This window comes from Temnothorax nylanderi, unplaced genomic scaffold, assembly GCF_030848795.1.
Source record: "Temnothorax nylanderi isolate EJ_2023f unplaced genomic scaffold, tnyl_v1.0 TNYL_tig0081_pilon, whole genome shotgun sequence".
NCBI lineage: Eukaryota > Metazoa > Arthropoda > Insecta > Hymenoptera > Formicidae > Temnothorax > Temnothorax nylanderi.
In genome coordinates this window covers 172,042-189,376 of record NW_027249143.1, presented here as the reverse complement: position 1 = coordinate 189,376, position 17,335 = coordinate 172,042, and the positions used below count along the sequence as shown (strand labels likewise).

General features: G+C 34.7%; 1 protein-coding gene across 2 annotated transcripts; it reads right to left on the bottom strand.

Annotated features, from left to right (window-relative positions):
- Positions 1-107: 107 nt before the first annotated feature.
- LOC139774510 (uncharacterized) lies at positions 108-16,673 on the bottom strand. 2 transcript variants are annotated; one of them, XM_071709846.1, is made up of 8 exons: positions 16,547-16,673; positions 7,472-7,595; positions 6,914-7,255; positions 6,729-6,797; positions 2,752-6,423; positions 2,518-2,607; positions 1,375-2,282; positions 108-941 (listed from the first exon to the last, which is right to left on the bottom strand). In XM_071709846.1, exons 1-8 carry the CDS (start codon positions 16,580-16,582, stop codon positions 819-821), a joined length of 5,364 nt encoding a protein of 1,787 aa, XP_071565947.1. In that variant the 5' UTR covers positions 16,583-16,673; the 3' UTR covers positions 108-818. The 2 variants fall into 2 exon arrangements, with proteins under 2 accessions (XP_071565947.1, XP_071565946.1); XM_071709845.1 differs by having other exon boundaries at positions 108-2,282.
- Positions 16,674-17,335: the final 662 nt, after the last annotated feature.

Sequence of the window (17,335 nt, the reverse complement as noted above, 5' to 3'; positions counted from 1 at the left end):
GTGCTATTGAATTATTATTTAATAAAAATTTATGTTGTTTATTGATTGGCTAATTATTAGCAATGTTATGAAATGTCTAAGGATAATAATAGAAAATTAATTATTCACATAAAATTTTTATGTTTTATTACAATAATCTCTACACATCTAATGTATACATTAATACATACTATTTAATCTCGCTTCTATCGGAATGATAGAATATTTTAGGACAGAAATTTTTTAAATCTCTATTATAAATCGTAATAAATATTAGGATATTGGTTGTTGTCGAAACGCATAAAGTATAGGAATAGCGTTTATGAAAAATCTCTCTCTTTAGTTTTGCATGAAACTAAATATTGAATAATCATAATAAATATAATCTAATATGAGCTTTATAATTTCTATTAATTTTTAAAATTGTAATTTTTGAGAATAATATATGGAGTAACATATTTAAATAATAGAAAATTGAGCAATATGTATAAAATTCGAAGGAAGAATGTTGAGAGAACTGTATCTATAACATATAAGAAATCTATTTTAATTTCGTATTTAAGGCAAATTTTTTACAAATTTTCAAGTATTGTGTAATACCTTTAATTCAAATTAATCACCATTTATCTGTCTTTTATATGGATAAATAATTAATTAATTCACAAAGAGATATAACAGTACTGAAGAAATTTGCTATTAATTCAATTTTGAGTTTAAAGCTTTTGTATATTCTATTGACTTTGGTTATTCCGGCAAATATTACAAATATTTTTAATTTGGCCATCCATCAACTAACCAGCAGCTGACGGACGGGCAATGCCAATATCCTATATTTATTGCTATTCTCCAGGAGAAGATAAGCTTGTCTTTTTAGAACGAGCACATCTTAAGCTTAATAAGTTAGTGTTACATTCCTTATTTCGCCTTTCTGCTTTTGCTTCTTCTTCGCTCGACAGTCTTAACTGGAACATTCAAAAAACCAAGATCGGTTTGATTTAATGCTTCTTTGAGATAATCGATATTGCCAAGTTGATTTATGTCGAGCGGTTTTACAATGATTTTGCTGTCTTGTGTATCACATGTGTCGCATGCATATGGAACAGGAGTGGCGGACGGGAACATAATTTTCATCTTATCGCTGTCCATCTCGTTGCCAGGACAGTATGGTACGAAGATAACAGGAATGAATCCAAACTGACCAATGACAGAGGTGAGAGTCGAGCTGGTTTCTACGTTTGTGTTGTTATTCGGCTCGACTAAGTAACAAGGACATGTTTGTGGATTTGGCCCTATTGGTAACGAAAAGGGCTTGACGTTGATGGAGCTGGGCGGCTGAACCCCGATAGCGTCGACAGCGGGATTCGTCCGGAATGTCTGCTCAAGGCGTGCATTTACCTGTCTTTCCGGAGCAGAGGAAGGTCCATCCGACTGAAAGGATACATTAGAAATCGCTTTGCTGTCCACATTGGCAGAATTGTTATATTGTCCGTCCACATTAAATGCGTCCTCTTCTTGTTCTAATTTTTTAAATTCGTTTGAAACTTTAGACTGTCGTTGTGAATTGTAAGATGGATAGAATATTGTTTTTTGATACTGATCCTGATCGTGCACAGAAAATTGATTGAAATCATTTTTAAGTGGTTTTTTTATTTGCTGCGGCTCCGTATGTATCAGGTGATCATAAAGTTGCGGATTCAATTTAAACGCGTTTATGTATTGATGATCTTCGATTTCGTATTTCAATGATGATGGTGTTGAGCTTGTTTGTAGCAGCGAGTTGATTTTATTTGCGTTGTAAATGGTTTCTTTTTTCCCATAGATTGGTGATTGGATTTCATATTGAGGTTTCTGATGTAAATATAACGATGTATCAACGTTCGTTGGACGTGACAATTTCGATAATTCGATATCTTTTAGAGTATAGCCTGTATACGAAGAATCAGTTTTGTTATTAAAATTATATTGCGAGATGGAGTTATATTTATCTGTATCAAATGAATAAGTCGCAGGATGGTAATTTCTTATCGGTTCTTTATACGAAGGTCTTCTTGTTGGTTTTATTCCGGGTATGTAATCTGGATCACCAGGCCATGGTCCATCGGGACCTGGGGAACCGGTTGGCCACGGTCCATCAGGACCATCAGGTCCAACATCCCCTTCATCTCCCACACCACCAATATCTCCTATGCCGCCAACACCACCAATTGGACCTTCATTTCCAACTGGTCCTTCAGGTCCTATTGGACCTTCTGGGCTCTTTGAATCTTCTGTAGATTCTGGATACGCAGGGTAACCTGGATGACCTACAAATATGTAATTAAAACAATACAAATAAATAATAATAATTTCTTATAAATCTTATGCAAATGTAAATAACGTATACATATAGTGGAACATTTTAAAATATTTAAAATTACAAGAATATCAGTTCTCCTAAAATAATCTTAATAATATACTTGGTTTGCCCGGCTTGAAAGGAAAGCTTGGTCTACTTAATTTGTGTATTAATCCCGGGATGTGATAAATCATCCGGTTTACCTGGCGTTCCAGAATGTGTAGGTGCATCAGGCGTTTCTGATGTGACGGGATAAATAGGATATCCAGGATATGACGGCCTTCCTGGTTTTCCTGGAACATTAAACATCTCTGATGTACCGAAAGTGCCAGATAAACTAATGATTGACCAGGAATTATTTCTATATGTTCCGGATCGATATAATAATATTCCTGGTTTTTCTAGTGTTCCCGAAGTATCAGATGAATATGACGTACCTGGCGTAACAGGATATGTTGGATATAATGGTAATTCGACTATTCCTGGAATGCCAGGAATTTCAGGAGTTCCTGGATATCCAGGATATGATGGCGATCCTGGTTTGCCTGGAATTCCGGGTGTGCCTGGGATGCCGGGTATGCCAGGTGTTCCTGGATGTCCAGGATATGACGGCGTTCCTGGTTTGCCAGGCTTTCCTGGTGTACCAGGGATACCAGGAGTTCCTGGATGCCCAGGATATGAAGGTGTTCCTGGAAATCCGGGTGTGCCCGGTGTACCAGGGATGCCTGGTGTTCCGGGATGTCCAGGATATAATGGCAATCCTGGTTTGCCTGGAATTCCGGGTGTGCCTGGGATGCCGGGTATTCCAGGTGTTCCTGGATGTCCAGGATATGACGGCGTTCCTGGTTTGCCAGGCTTTCCTGGTGTACCAGGGAGGCCAGGAGTTCCTGGATGCCCCGGATATAATGGTGTTCCTGGAAATCCGGGTGTGCCCGGTGTACCAGGGATGTCTGGTGTTCCGGGATGTCCAGGATATGATGGCGTTCCTGGTTTGCCAGGCTTTCCTGGTGTACCAGGGATGCCAGGAGTTCCTGGATGCCCCGGATATGATGGTGCTCCTGGAAATCCGGGTGTGCCCGGTGTACCAGGAATTTCAGAAGTTCCTGGATATCCAGGATATGATGGTGTTCCTGGAAATCCGGGTGTGCCCGGAGTACCAGGAATGCCAGGTGTTGCTGGATATCCAGGATATGACGGCGTTCCTGGTTTGCCAGGCTTTCCTGGTGTGCCAGGAATGCCAGGAGTTCCTGGATGCCCCGGATATGATGGTGTTCCTGGAAAACCGGGTGTGCCCGGTGTACCAGGGATGCCTGGTGTTCCGGGATGTCCAGGATATGACGGCGTTCCTGGTTTGCCAGGCTTTCCTGGTGTACCAGGGATGCCAGGAGTTCCTGGATGCTCCGGATATGATGGTGTTCCTGGAAATCCGGGTGTGCCCGGTGTACCAGAGATGCCTGGTGTTCCGGGATGTCCAGGATATGACGGCGTTCCTGGTTTGCCAGGCTTTCCTGGTGTACCAGGGATGCCAGGAGTTCCTGGATGCCCCGGATATGATGGTGCTCCTGGAAATCCGGGTGTGCCCGGTGTACCAGGAATTTCAGAAGTTCCTGGATATCCAGGATATGATGGTGTTCCTGGAAATCCGGGTGTGCCCGGAGTACCAGGAATGCCAGGTGTTGCTGGATATCCAGGATATGACGGCGTTCCTGGTTTGCCAGGCTTTCCTGGTGTGCCAGGAATGTCAGGAGTTCCTGGATGCCCCGGATATGATGGTGTTCCTGGAAATCCGGGTGTGCCCGGTGTACCAGGGATGCCTGGTGTTCCGGGATGTCCAGGATATGACGGCGTTCCTGGTTTGCCAGGCTTTCCTGGTGTACCAGGGATGCCAGGAGTTCCTGGATGCCCCGGATATGATGGTGCTCCTGGAAATCCGGGTGTGCCTGGTGTACCAGGGATGCCAGGAGTTCCTGGATGCCCAGGATATGAAGGTGTTCCTGGAAATCCGGGTGTGCCCGGTGTACCAGGGATGCCTGGTGTTCCGGGATGTCCAGGATATGACGGCGTTCCTGGTTTGCCAGGCTTTCCTGGTGTACCAGGGGTGCCAGGAGTTCCTGGATGCCCCGGATATGATGGTGTTCCTGGAAATCCGGGTGTGCCTGGTGTACTAGGGATGCCAGGAGTTCCTGGATATCCAGGATATGATGGCGATCCTGGTTTGCCTGGAATTCCGGGTGTGCCTGGGATGCCGGGTATGCCAGGTGTTCCTGGATGTCCAGGATATGACGGCGTTCCTGGTTTGCCAGGCTTTCCTGGTGTACCAGGGATGCCAGGAGTTCCTGGATGCCCCGGATATGATGGTGTTCCTGGAAATCCGGGTGTGCCTGGTGTACTAGGGATGCCAGGAGTTCCTGGATGCCCAGGATATGAAGGTGTTCCTGGAAATCCGGGTGTGCCCGGTGTACCAGGGATGCCTGGTGTTCCGGGATGTCCAGGATATGACGGCGTTCCTGGTTTGCCAGGCTTTCCTGGTGTACCAGGGGTGCCGGGAGTTCCTGGATGCCCCGGATATGATGGTGTTCCTGGAAATCCGGGTGTGCCTGGTGTACCAGGGATGCCAGGAGTTCCTGGATGCCCAGGATATGAAGGTGTTCCTGGAAATCCGGGTGTGCCCGGTGTACCAGGGATGCCTGGTGTTTCGGGATGTCCAGGATATGACGGCGTTCCTGGTTTGCCAGGCTTTCCTGGTGTACCAGGGATGCCAGGAGTTCCTGGATGCCCAGGATATGACGGCGTTTCTGGTTTGCCAGGCTTTCCTGGTATACCAGGGATACCAGGAGTTCCTGGATGCCCCGGATATGATGGTGTTCCTGGAAATCCGGGTGTGCCAGGAGTCCCTGGAGGCCCAGGATATGATGGTGTTCCTGGTCTTCCTGGTGTACCAGGGATGCCAGGAGTTCCTGGATGTCCGGGATGTGACGGTGTTCCTGGTCTTCCTGGTGTTCCTGGAAATCCGGGTGTGCCCGGAGTACCAGAAATGGCAGGTATTCCTGGATGTCCAGGATATGATGGTGTTCCTGGTCTTCCTGGTGTACCAGGGATACCAGGAGTTCCTGGATGTCCGGGATGTAACGGTGTTCCTGGAAATCCGGGTGTGCCTGGTGTGCCAGGGAAGCCAGGAGTCCCTGGATGTTCAGGATATAAAGATGTTCCTGGTCTTCCTGGTGTACCATGGATACCAGGAGTTTCTGGATGTCCGGGATATGACGGCGTTCCTGGTCTTCCTGGTGTTCCTGGAAATCCGGGTGTGCCTGGTGTACCAGGGATGCCAGGAGTTCCTGGATGTCCGGGATGTGACGGTGTTCCTGGAAATCCAGGTGTGCCTGGTGTGCCAGGGAAGCCAGGAGTCCCTGGATGTTCAGGATATGAAGGTGTTCCTGGTCTTCCTGGTGTACCAGGGATACCAGGAGTTTCTGGATGTCCGGGATATGACGGCGTTCCTGGTCTTCCTGGCGTTCCTGGAAATCCGGGTGTGCCTGGTGTACCAGGGATGCCAGGTGTTCCTGGATGTTCAGGATATGAAGGTGTTCCTGGTCTTCCCGGGGTACCAGGGATATTAGGAGTCCCTGGATGCTCAGGATATGATGGTGTTCCTGGTCTTCCTGGTGTACCAGGGATGCCAGGAGTTCCTGGATGCCCAGGATATAATGGTATTCCTGGTCTTCCTGGTGTACCAGGGATGCCAGGAATGCTAGGAGTCCCTGGACGCCCAGGATATGATGGTGTGCCTGGTCTTCCTGGTGTTCCTGGAAATCCGGGTGTGCCTGGTGTGCCAGGGAAGCCAGGATATAATGGTGTTCCTGGTCTTCCTGGTGTACCAGGGATGCCAGGAATGCTAGGAGTCCCTGGATGCACAGGATATGATGGTGTGCCTGGTCTTCCTGGTGTGCCTGGTGTACCAGGGATGCCAGGAGTTCCTGGATACCCAGGATATGATGGTGTTCCTGGTATTCCGGGTGTGCCTGGGATACCTGGTATGCCAGGATATAGTGGTGGTTTTGGTTTTCCAGGTCTTTCTGGGGTACCGATTATATCAGGTTTGTTGGGATGTCCTGAAAATGGTGACAAATGCTAATTAATTAAAATAAGTTATTAAAGAAAATATTTTCTCGTTTAATAACGTTTTCTAACGTTAGGTTTGAACATCAAGATGATAATTTGATTCGTGTTGACTCTCCATTGTAACTTTTATGAGAAGATACAATGTTAAATATTACTGTTATTCTAATATATACAGTATAATAATAGTGTAATAAGTTTTATATATTATCGCTCTATATTTTATACATATCTGACGGTACGATTTTGAACACGTTATAATATATTAATAATATAGTATATTATTTTGAATTTATACCAGGTGAATCAGGCCTGTAAGGAGGTCGAGTCGGTATCGTTTCAATCGTTGATCCACTTCCGATAGGCGCTGCTTATTAAAAAGTAATCACATATTTATTTCAGTGTTACACTTATATACATATATGTACATTTTTTCTACACATATATATATATATATATATATATATATTCTTATTTACGCACTTCCTCCACTTGGTATTGCGAGAGGTGGAACATTCGTGTTTGTATATTGCGCACACACCACGGGAAAAGACAACTCTCGCCATGGTGTAATTACACCATGATGCTCGTGGTGATCATGTTTGTCTCCGTTTGCATGATGTTCATGCTTGTGAAGGAAAAGTTCCACGTCCCTTCCTGGCTGAACAACGCGATAACCCCATCCGTCACTGATGTAAAACGTTGCTTTTAGTTTGCCAAAAGGGTCGACGTAGCCATAACACCCATAGGTGATTCCATGTGGACCACGTGTTTCATGATGGAATTGACCATGTGGATTGACGTCGTAACCATATTTGTATGCATCTATAAAGTGCAATAACCAATTGTAATTGCAATTTTTCATATTTAAATCTTTACCACAAGAAAGAAAGAAGACCATAATTTTTACGTCCCATTTTAGATAGAATTTTATTCTTAAAATGGAGCGTATATGTTAAAATTATAGACTTATTTTATTTGTGTATTAAATTTCTTATTGTCTGAGCTTCTTTTCATCATTTTTTAATTTTTTTAACTTGCCTGATTCGAAGTTTTGGCTTAAGTACTGAATTTTTTGTTCATCGCTGATACTCAAAATCACATCGCCATCTCGATTGGTGTTTGTTAATTCCTGAGTGAGTTGCGACATGGAAGTAGCAATCACCTAAAAAATAATTGTTTGTTTTTACTGTTTAACAAAGCAGAGATAAATCAAATCTATATACAATGCTATGTATATAGTTATTAACATTTCTTTTTTAACACTCTTTATTTTATTTTAATTTTTTTTTATAAATTATATCTAACGTTTCACGAAGAGCAAAGAATACTATCAATAGTTGTAGGCTTGCTGCGTCCAAGAATGATAAGACAAATAGAAGTTTGAATTAGAAATAGAAAAAAATTATATTGCGTCTACAGGAACTGATGATGTCGCATTAAATCGTTAATGATTCTAACAACCATAAAAGTTAGTATCTAAAGTCCTTACGATTGATAAAAATCCGAAGATATTTGTGTTTTATATACAAGTGATATTTCTCAATATTTACTTATAAAGTTATAACTGCAGTTTATGTCTATGAATTTGCTTAAACTGTATTTACAAAGATATTATGTTATTTTTATACAAGAAATTTTTTTATTAATAAGAAACAGTTGCTAATCGCAATAATTTGCTTTGTCAAGGCTCGTGACATTTCCAATGAGGCATGATGATAATTATCGAGTTGTGTTTAAAAACAGTTGGCCTTTAATATCAGTCGGTAGAATTAAGTATTTGATGCGATCTGCAAGCGCGCATCGTGAAATATCAGAGTCGGCATTTCCAGTTTCTGCAGCTAGAGCGATTTATAATTCTAGCTATTAATTTTCCAAACATTGTGCAACTGGTAACACGCAGTATGTAAAGTATTTTAAATATAAATTATAACTTGAATGTAAGAAAAAAGAAGAAAAGGAAGAAACCAAGAGAGGGATGAGAGAGAGAGAGAGAGAGAGAGAGAGAGAGAGAGAGAGAAATTTATAAAAATCTAATAAGTTTTGTTTCATTTTTATACAATTTCTTACTGTTTTTGTGTGTATTATTTATTAAAAAAATTAGTTATATTTGAAATAAATAATATTAGATATTTATGCATACTTATATTTTGTTTCAACAATTTATGTGCTAACGTATAAAATTTTAATAAATTTATGAGTCTTAAATTTAAACTTATAATAAAATATTAAACATATTTTTGTTATGTTTATGACTAAAGAAAAAAATCTGAATTTTAAAAGTTAAAACAAAATCAATGTATGCATATTTCTTTTAGCAGAATATTCATCAATAAGGGGTCTTTTTTCCATTTTTTAACATGTTGCTATTGCGTTTTGATGAAGTAATATATGCTTTCACTTCTCAGATATGCTAGGCAAACTAAAGCTCTCTCTGTCGTTTCTGATCTCAATTAATTATCCATTCTATATAAGCGAAAGTCGAAAGCGATTAATTACTGACAGTAGAAATTCTTATCCAATTTTTAATTATCTGCATCAAATAATAATTTAGAAGAATCTTGCATATATACATATTATATTACACATATATGCATCGCGCGCGCGCATGTGTTAAGTATTAGTATTACGTACGTATGATCCATTTATATAAACGTGATGATATAATTTTGTAATGACTGCATAATATTGGATGCAAGATTATTCTAATTTAATTAAGATTGAGTTTGATTGAGTATTGATATACATATATAGATTTATCTTTTCTTCAAGTTTATAGTATATTCGTGATTCGCATATTTACCTTTTGTTGGCGATATAGTGTACATGCATGTGCATAATACGAAACAATGGCCGTATGCACTCACGTTTCGGGAGTTTACATTCGTACGGTATTCGTATCCTTTTCTGCATACGAAATATATAACGGTCTTCTGAATTTATTTAAATTCTGAACGTAAAAATAAAAATCTATTTAACCTACTTTAGAGTACTTTAAATATCTTTATTTATTCTTTTAACTGTATAGACAAGTATGATTTATAAAAATAATTACAGGGCTTTTTGTTTTTTGACTAGATAATATATATTTAGAAAGGTAGATTAAAATCTTTTTTAATTTAAATGCGACAAACAATTTAATTAAATAAACTTATAACAAATATTATAATAACTTATAATGACAGTTTTTTATTTGCTGGAATCAAGATTGTCTCGCGTCAAATACGCATCATATATCCATATAATTGTTCTCTAGCTGAGGATCGATATCTTAATTGAGTCAATTGCCTTAACGCCTTTGCAGCACTGTCTATTTAGGAAATTACGAATTTTCGTACCTACTTTCTTTCATTATAATCATATGGATTTTTTTATGTTCAAAAGTGTGCAGTATTTTCTTGTACAAAATAATTGTTTTTTTCTTTAATTGTTATTTACAAAATTATTATATCACCACTTGCAAGGCCCATGTTATTCGAACACTCAATAATAATTTTATAAGAATTGAATTATGCAACTATAAGAACAGATAATACAGTTATGTAAACACTATAGTATCGTTGTTTTAGGGTAAACTAATTCGGAAATAAAATCTGATATATCTGGTACCAAATTCGAATTCTTGCCCAACCCATCTTGCTATTCTATCATTGACAAGCCTTATTGGTTTCATAATAACGGGACATCTATATTCTTGTAAGAATGTCGCCGACTGCCATTTCGAAAAAATAATGGATGATCTGTCAAAGACTCGCGTTGTCGTATCCGCAACCTCCCTAAATGGCGACATAACAGATAAAAATATATCTTTCACAAATATGGTTCGAGCAAAAATCAAGATAAGCATATGATGTCAGAGTTTCTCCTTTGCAATTATTTAAATTTAGATGCAGTGAATGTTTATAATCACAGATTCCAATACACAATATACCAGAATAAGAACGTTAAGAAACAAAAGAATGTCATACCCTATTGCGTTTATTCGTTTGCCGGTCTTCTAATCAATTATGAAATGTACACTTAATAATTTAGTTCTTTTGTGATCGTATAAATTGAGATTTCTTGAAAGATATAAAGAAATCTTTTGCCACAATAATTAGATTAACCGAGACTGATCCATTTATCCATCTTCTAATTTTTTATAACAAATTAACACATTTTTTTCTCTTATGTCACAATGTCTCATTTCGTATTATATCGGTGTCGGAAATAACAAAAATTTTTAAACAGAATATTCTAATTAGAAAACAATATGTTAAATTGTATGTGTAAAGGTGTGTGTGTGTGTGTGTGTGTGAGAGAGAGATGTGTATGCGTCTATGAGTACGAGTGAGGAAAATGTCTTGGAATCTTTATAAAAATATGGAAAGCAAAGCATTAGAAAGAAATGTTACAAATAGTGAGTTTGATATATTATTATGCACTCTGAATAGACATCTAATAATCATATTTATACTATAGTTTAACAACTTGTAACTTATCAGAAATATTTTTACGTATTATATATTTATATAGATTATTTTCCAACTTTTTCTTTTTATTTTTATTTTTATTTTTATTTTTATTTTAACTTAAAATATTTCGGGCTCCGCGTGTCATTTCACAATTATTAATATTTCATCTAAATGCCATATAAATTTGATCTTTCAGTATATTTTAGTAATTATTAGTATTCCAATACCACATTTCATTCGGCTGTCATGCGTATACAGCGCAAAAGTGGCACGTATCCTGGTATCGACTAAGTTAGGTTTGGCCAGGATCCACGGTCGCGATTGATGATCTCAACCGTTGTTCCACCCACGAGAAGGGAAAGTCGCGATTCCAAGAAGGCTACGCGAGCGGGACTCCTCTTCGTCGTCTTCTTTCTTTCAGTCCCGGGTTGACAGACTATATAACGAAAGGTTAATATATGCTAGCTCCCGACCTAAACCCTTCTCCACCGCGCACTTGCAGCGTCAAATGGTGCCGTGACGATTAATGCCTACGGTATTTATGTCGCGATATTTTAGTGGACAATAGCAAGATCGTTTCAAGTCAAAGCGACCATAGCGTCCAAGCTGGCTGTTTGCTTTTCAAGGCAATTCTAACGTGATCTTTAGACTCAAAGAGATAAAGTAAAATGTTATTCCAAACTTCCTGTACAATTTTTACAATTAACACTTAAAGAAAATTAACACTTAAAAGATTCTATGAATAATCTGTAAACTCTAATAATAAAGTGTAAACTTTAAATTTCTAACTCGCTAGTGTAATTATTCATTAGAAATATTTTAATAATTAATTTTAATAATAATATAGCACACAGACGTATATTAGTCGTTAAAAATTAAAATGATAAATGAAGTATGGACCGATTAGATTTATTCATAGGATATGTCTATGTTTTCAAAAGTATAACCGTATATCTATCTAGGTACATTTATTTAGATATATTAAAAGCTAAACTCATTTTAAAGCTAAAATTAAAATTGATATATTTGCGCTTATTGAATTAAAATTTTTATTAATTTATAAAAATGACATTCGTAATAATAACAATTAAAGTAAAATTTTATCCCACTTAATTACGATATTGTAAATTATTATAATCTTATCAAGATTAGATCAAGATTAATTTCAATTTCTCTCTTGAAGGAAATGTGGAGTCATCAGTCATACGACAAAATATGTTAATTTATGCGACGTCGCGTCGTAAGTCAAACTATTCATGTGCGCAGCTAATATAACACGAATGTCCCAGACCTAGTGAACCACCCTTAATCTATGGTAATTTCATTAATTGATTTATTTTACCTGATTTTTTTTACTATATTATAATATATCTTATTTTATTTTATTTATTCTAATTAATTCATTATCTTAATTCATTTATCTTAATTATTTATTATTTAATTTTTAGCATCCATATTTAGTATTTTGATGTCAAGCTGATATTATTTCATGTGTATTGTGGTAGTTCCCAAAATATTGGGAAGACAAATAAATTGGAAAGATGCAAAGTTAATTTAATTGTATCTAGTGTATCATCTCGTCTTTATCACAATCATTCTAGTGTATCAATCTCGTATTTACTTATCATAACTTTTTTATCTAAAAAAAGAGAAAGAGAATAAAAAAGAGAAGAAAAAAAAAGAATGAGGGAATCAGCATTCCGTTCAGGAATCTGCCAGGAGTATCAAAAAAGTAACTGTCCTATCATTTCAATCGAAGACCAACCTTACATGATTGCAACTCTCATTCTTGATTATGCAAATAGTGCAAGGCGATCTTTATATACTATCGTGTTAGAAGTCACTATTCAACCTTTTCTTTAAAATGCTGATAGATCAAATTGCTTTCACGGTATTTTGATTTAGCATAATTGTATAAATTCCGCGGTATTATAATATGTAATTATAATGTCATGTAATTCTTCTAATTATATATTTTTATTGTTGTTATCGTAATGTCGATGGAATTGTTGCAAATAGAATTATATTACATTATAATTATAATGATAAAGTGAGATTATTACAGTTATTTTATTTTTTATTACAATAAAATAAAATTATTATAATTAAAATATTGATATAAAAATTATAATATTTTACAGCCGATTAAACATTTTTAACAATCTAGGGACAAAATTTAATTTTAAAAAATGTATATAATATTATTATAACAATAATTTTTTCCATCTTTTCTACTTTGTGAAATTTCTATTACATATTGCATTTAAAATGTGCATATAGTATGTTATAAAAATTTATAAATAAATTTGTAATTAAATTGTCTAACAATCAAATTTTAATGAATTTAATCAGATATTATTTTTAATACTAATTGCTTTAATTGCCATATTTTTTGTTTGTGTTAATCTTTTTATTTACATTTGTTCTATAAATATGTTTTTTCTATAAAAAGTAAGAGAGATAATATTGCAGATAACTAGTATTTAAAATTGCATATCTGCAAAATTGCAGTATTTGCAAATCTGATTATCAAGAATCAATCGATTTTGTAAACATACAAAATATGCGTTCAAGACTAAAGGTAAACGCGATGGCATTTGATGCAGCCGGATATCTTAATTGCTCGTGGCGAATCTGCCAGTCAAAGCATGGCCAGCCAAAGCTGTATCACCTTATGAATCACACGCAGGGGCCGGATCATCTTCCAGTGAAAGTCACCTGTAAGTAGTTGCGTAAGGGACAAGTGATTTAGCCTAGGGCGAAGCCTTTGGTACATAATTGTATGTCAATCGCATCGATCTTACAATCAGTGAGATCGCATTGGAAAAATATTTTGATAAATTAATCACCATAGGGAAAATTAGAATAGCTGCTTTTAATTATGCCAACATTTTGTATCGCGATTGTATTAAAAAAATTATTAATTAAGCAAGTTTGTTAAAGCAATATATGTCTTAAATAATTAGAAGTATATACTGAATGCACAAAGTAGGATTTGTTATTGTTACAACTTTTTTGTTCTTTTTTTTTTATTTCTCACTGTTGGGAAATTCTACCAATTTTCAATATCTCGAATTACGAATAATCCACGTAGCTATTTTTTTTTAGAATCAAAGTTTATTAACTAATATTTTTTCAAATAATGAGATTGCAAGGAAAAAGAGAGCTATAATTTGAAATTTATTGGTAAAATGTGGGCCTCAAAAATATTTTCGATCATCTTTTTTAAGCTTTTTTGACATATTATTTTATTACTTATTACATTATAAAATGTAATAAATGTATATTTTTAATCTGATATTTAAGGAGGAATTCAATGACACGAAGATCTATTATACAGAAATGTGCGTTTTCTATTTTAAGCATTTTTATTTAGATTACACGTGTGCACGCTTAAGATGTGTCATTCACGACACTTGCGACAACTGGATGACGATATAACTTGACACGATCTTCTATTGGCAATGAACTTTTCCATAAACGTATAGCTATTTTGTAATTGATAAATTACTCGTGAAAGAGACAAAGAAATCGTTATTTTGAGTGACTAAAGTACCATACATATATGAAATAGCTAAAGTACGTATATATCAATTTCGTTTATGTACTCCTTTATCTAATCTATTTCTTTAATTTTGGATATCTTGGTAATTGCAATATAATTTTCAATTTTCTACTTAAATTAATTCTTTTTTAATTAAATGATAAATAAGAATTTGTTATATATTTGTATTAATGTAAATTATAATATATAATTCGTAAAAAACCTATATATATATATATTTTTTTTTTTTAATTATTATTTATATGATATAAAGAAAGTGTAACATAACTGTTCTATAAATGCATAATAAAAATATATTTATTAAACAGATTGATTATTATTATAGATATCGTACTTTGTATTTATGGATGTGAGTGCACGCGCATAGATTTAACTACTTAATGTTACATTATTTCATTTGTTTCTCATTTCAGGAAAAATATTTTGAATAAAAATAAATAGAAGCTTTACATCTTATGGAAAAAATTGTTAATTTAATGGAGAAATTGCAAATTCGGGATAATCAAAATAATGTATTACGTACGATTGTTATACGATATCATTGCAATGCCACGGTATTGAAATAAATTATGAATGAAATGTAGTGCAACGGCATTCTCTTGAATGAGTGTCAATATGAATGGAAGATTAGATAACGAGTCACGACAAACACAGCTATTACCAAGTTATAATCAGTGCCACTTTCTATTACGTACTATAATTACATAAATAATACTATCACATTACTATGTAATAGTATTAATACATATTGATAATATTAATATTATTAGTCCATATCATTAATATTAATAGAAAATAGTAGTGACGTATTTATCGGTGGCGTTTGTATACGTCTTTTTCATATTTATAATTAAGTACACTTTTATTAAACTTTTAACATAGTACTCTATTTCTTATACAATTCTTAATAATATAAAGATAATATAATAATGAGATATATTAATATATATGTAATATTAAAAAATTATATATGAAAAATTAGAAATCAAATAGTAAATAATAAAAAATGCATCGCATATTAAGAGATATCCAATGTATCATATATCTTATATGAAGTATACGTGTAGTAATACACGCAACAGGTAGCAAGCGTATGCATCTACGAGACATTAATATGTCTCATGAATATTTTACATTAACATATCTCAATAATACTTATCGTTAGATCGAATTTCCAATAGATTTTATCGGTAGCGGAGATTTCAATTGCAGAAATTATGAAAATATCATGTATAAAAATTGATAAATATATGTATGTATATATAAATTATATATTTTAAAAATCGTACACAAATAGTAAATAATAAAAGATAAATATTAAATAAAAAATATTAATATTAAATTTTAGTTGATTATTTATTTATAAAAATTTTGTTAAATTATTTTTCTTTGCAGAAATATCTTCTTATTTTTTTAATATTATAAATGAGCAATTTAAAATTTATTTATATTATTATTACTAAATTATTCTAATAAAATTATTAAATATCTTAATTTTATAAACTGACTAATAATTAACTTTATTTTGGAAAAGTCATTTTGAGAGAAATATTAAAAAAAAACATGATAATTTTTGATAATATTTTGATAAATTCTGATAAATAACCGATTCATATTTTATGATTCTATTTTATAAATCATATATATATATAATTATATAATAATCTCTTTATTATGTTATCTTATATCTTTATTATATTATATCTTTATCTGCTACTAGAAAGGACGTGGGAATAAATAGCTATTGTTTTAATATCTAATTACCTATTTTGCTCGTTTATTGTCCATTCTTTTTAATTGCTTTGCAAATATGAGCTCAACTTTTGTATATTACTTTATCTGCTGATTGAAGAACTCAAGATTGCAAACGGTTAAAAATATATCATCCTGAATAATATTAAATTTTCAACTAATTTAATTAAGTGTGATTTTTAATAATAATTTTAAATAATAATATTTTATATATTGCAAAAGTTGGGTTTGATCAAGTGCAGCTTTTCTTAAAATTAATGACTTTTCAAATAGCAAATATATAATTGAATGAGTTTCTTAAACCCTGAGATATATGTATAAAGAGAAATACTGAAGATGACGTACCAAGATAAAGAGGGCTGCAGTGGCACGCCGCAGCATCTTGACGAGAATCCTTTTTCAGCAGGGCATTGTCCGCAGCCTCTTTATAATGACGACGAGGATGATCCTCAGAGATAATCGCACGCAGCGCGTCGTTCGAACTGAACACGTCGCTGGTAGAAAAAGACTTTTATACAGGGTGGGGATTGCCGACCCCCCCCCCCCCCAACAGGTCTCATCCTCGCTCTATCTTCTCTTTTCCTTATTCTTCTTCGTTTCAATTTCTTGAGAATTGCTCTTATACTTTCTTTTATTTCCTCTTGTTTATCTTTCTTTTTTATGCAGAACGTAATTCATTCCAATTATCGATACCGATACAATTACTTTGATGTATTATTTAATTCTCAACTTTATTGTTTGCAAGCATTTTGAATTGTTTACTTTAAAAAGGACATCGCTTACAATGTCCTGTCTTTCATAAAACACGAGAATCAATTGTGATTGCATTAATATAAAATAACCACGGTAATAAAATATCAAAAGCATTTTAGAACTCTATTATTTCATTAATTTGCTACATTTAATTATCTTAAATTAATTATTAATGTTAATTTCGTTTTTATAGAACAATTCTTTTAGATTTTCTATCCCTGCCGAATAAAGGGTCAAATTAATATCAATATTCGATACCTTTTGCGGCGAATTGTTGCCATTATTACGCACTCTTTAGTTTCTGATAAATAAATGGCGAATAGACCTTGATTAAAAATACGCTACTCAAAATGTAGTTCAGGTGCGCTCTTACGCAAGTGC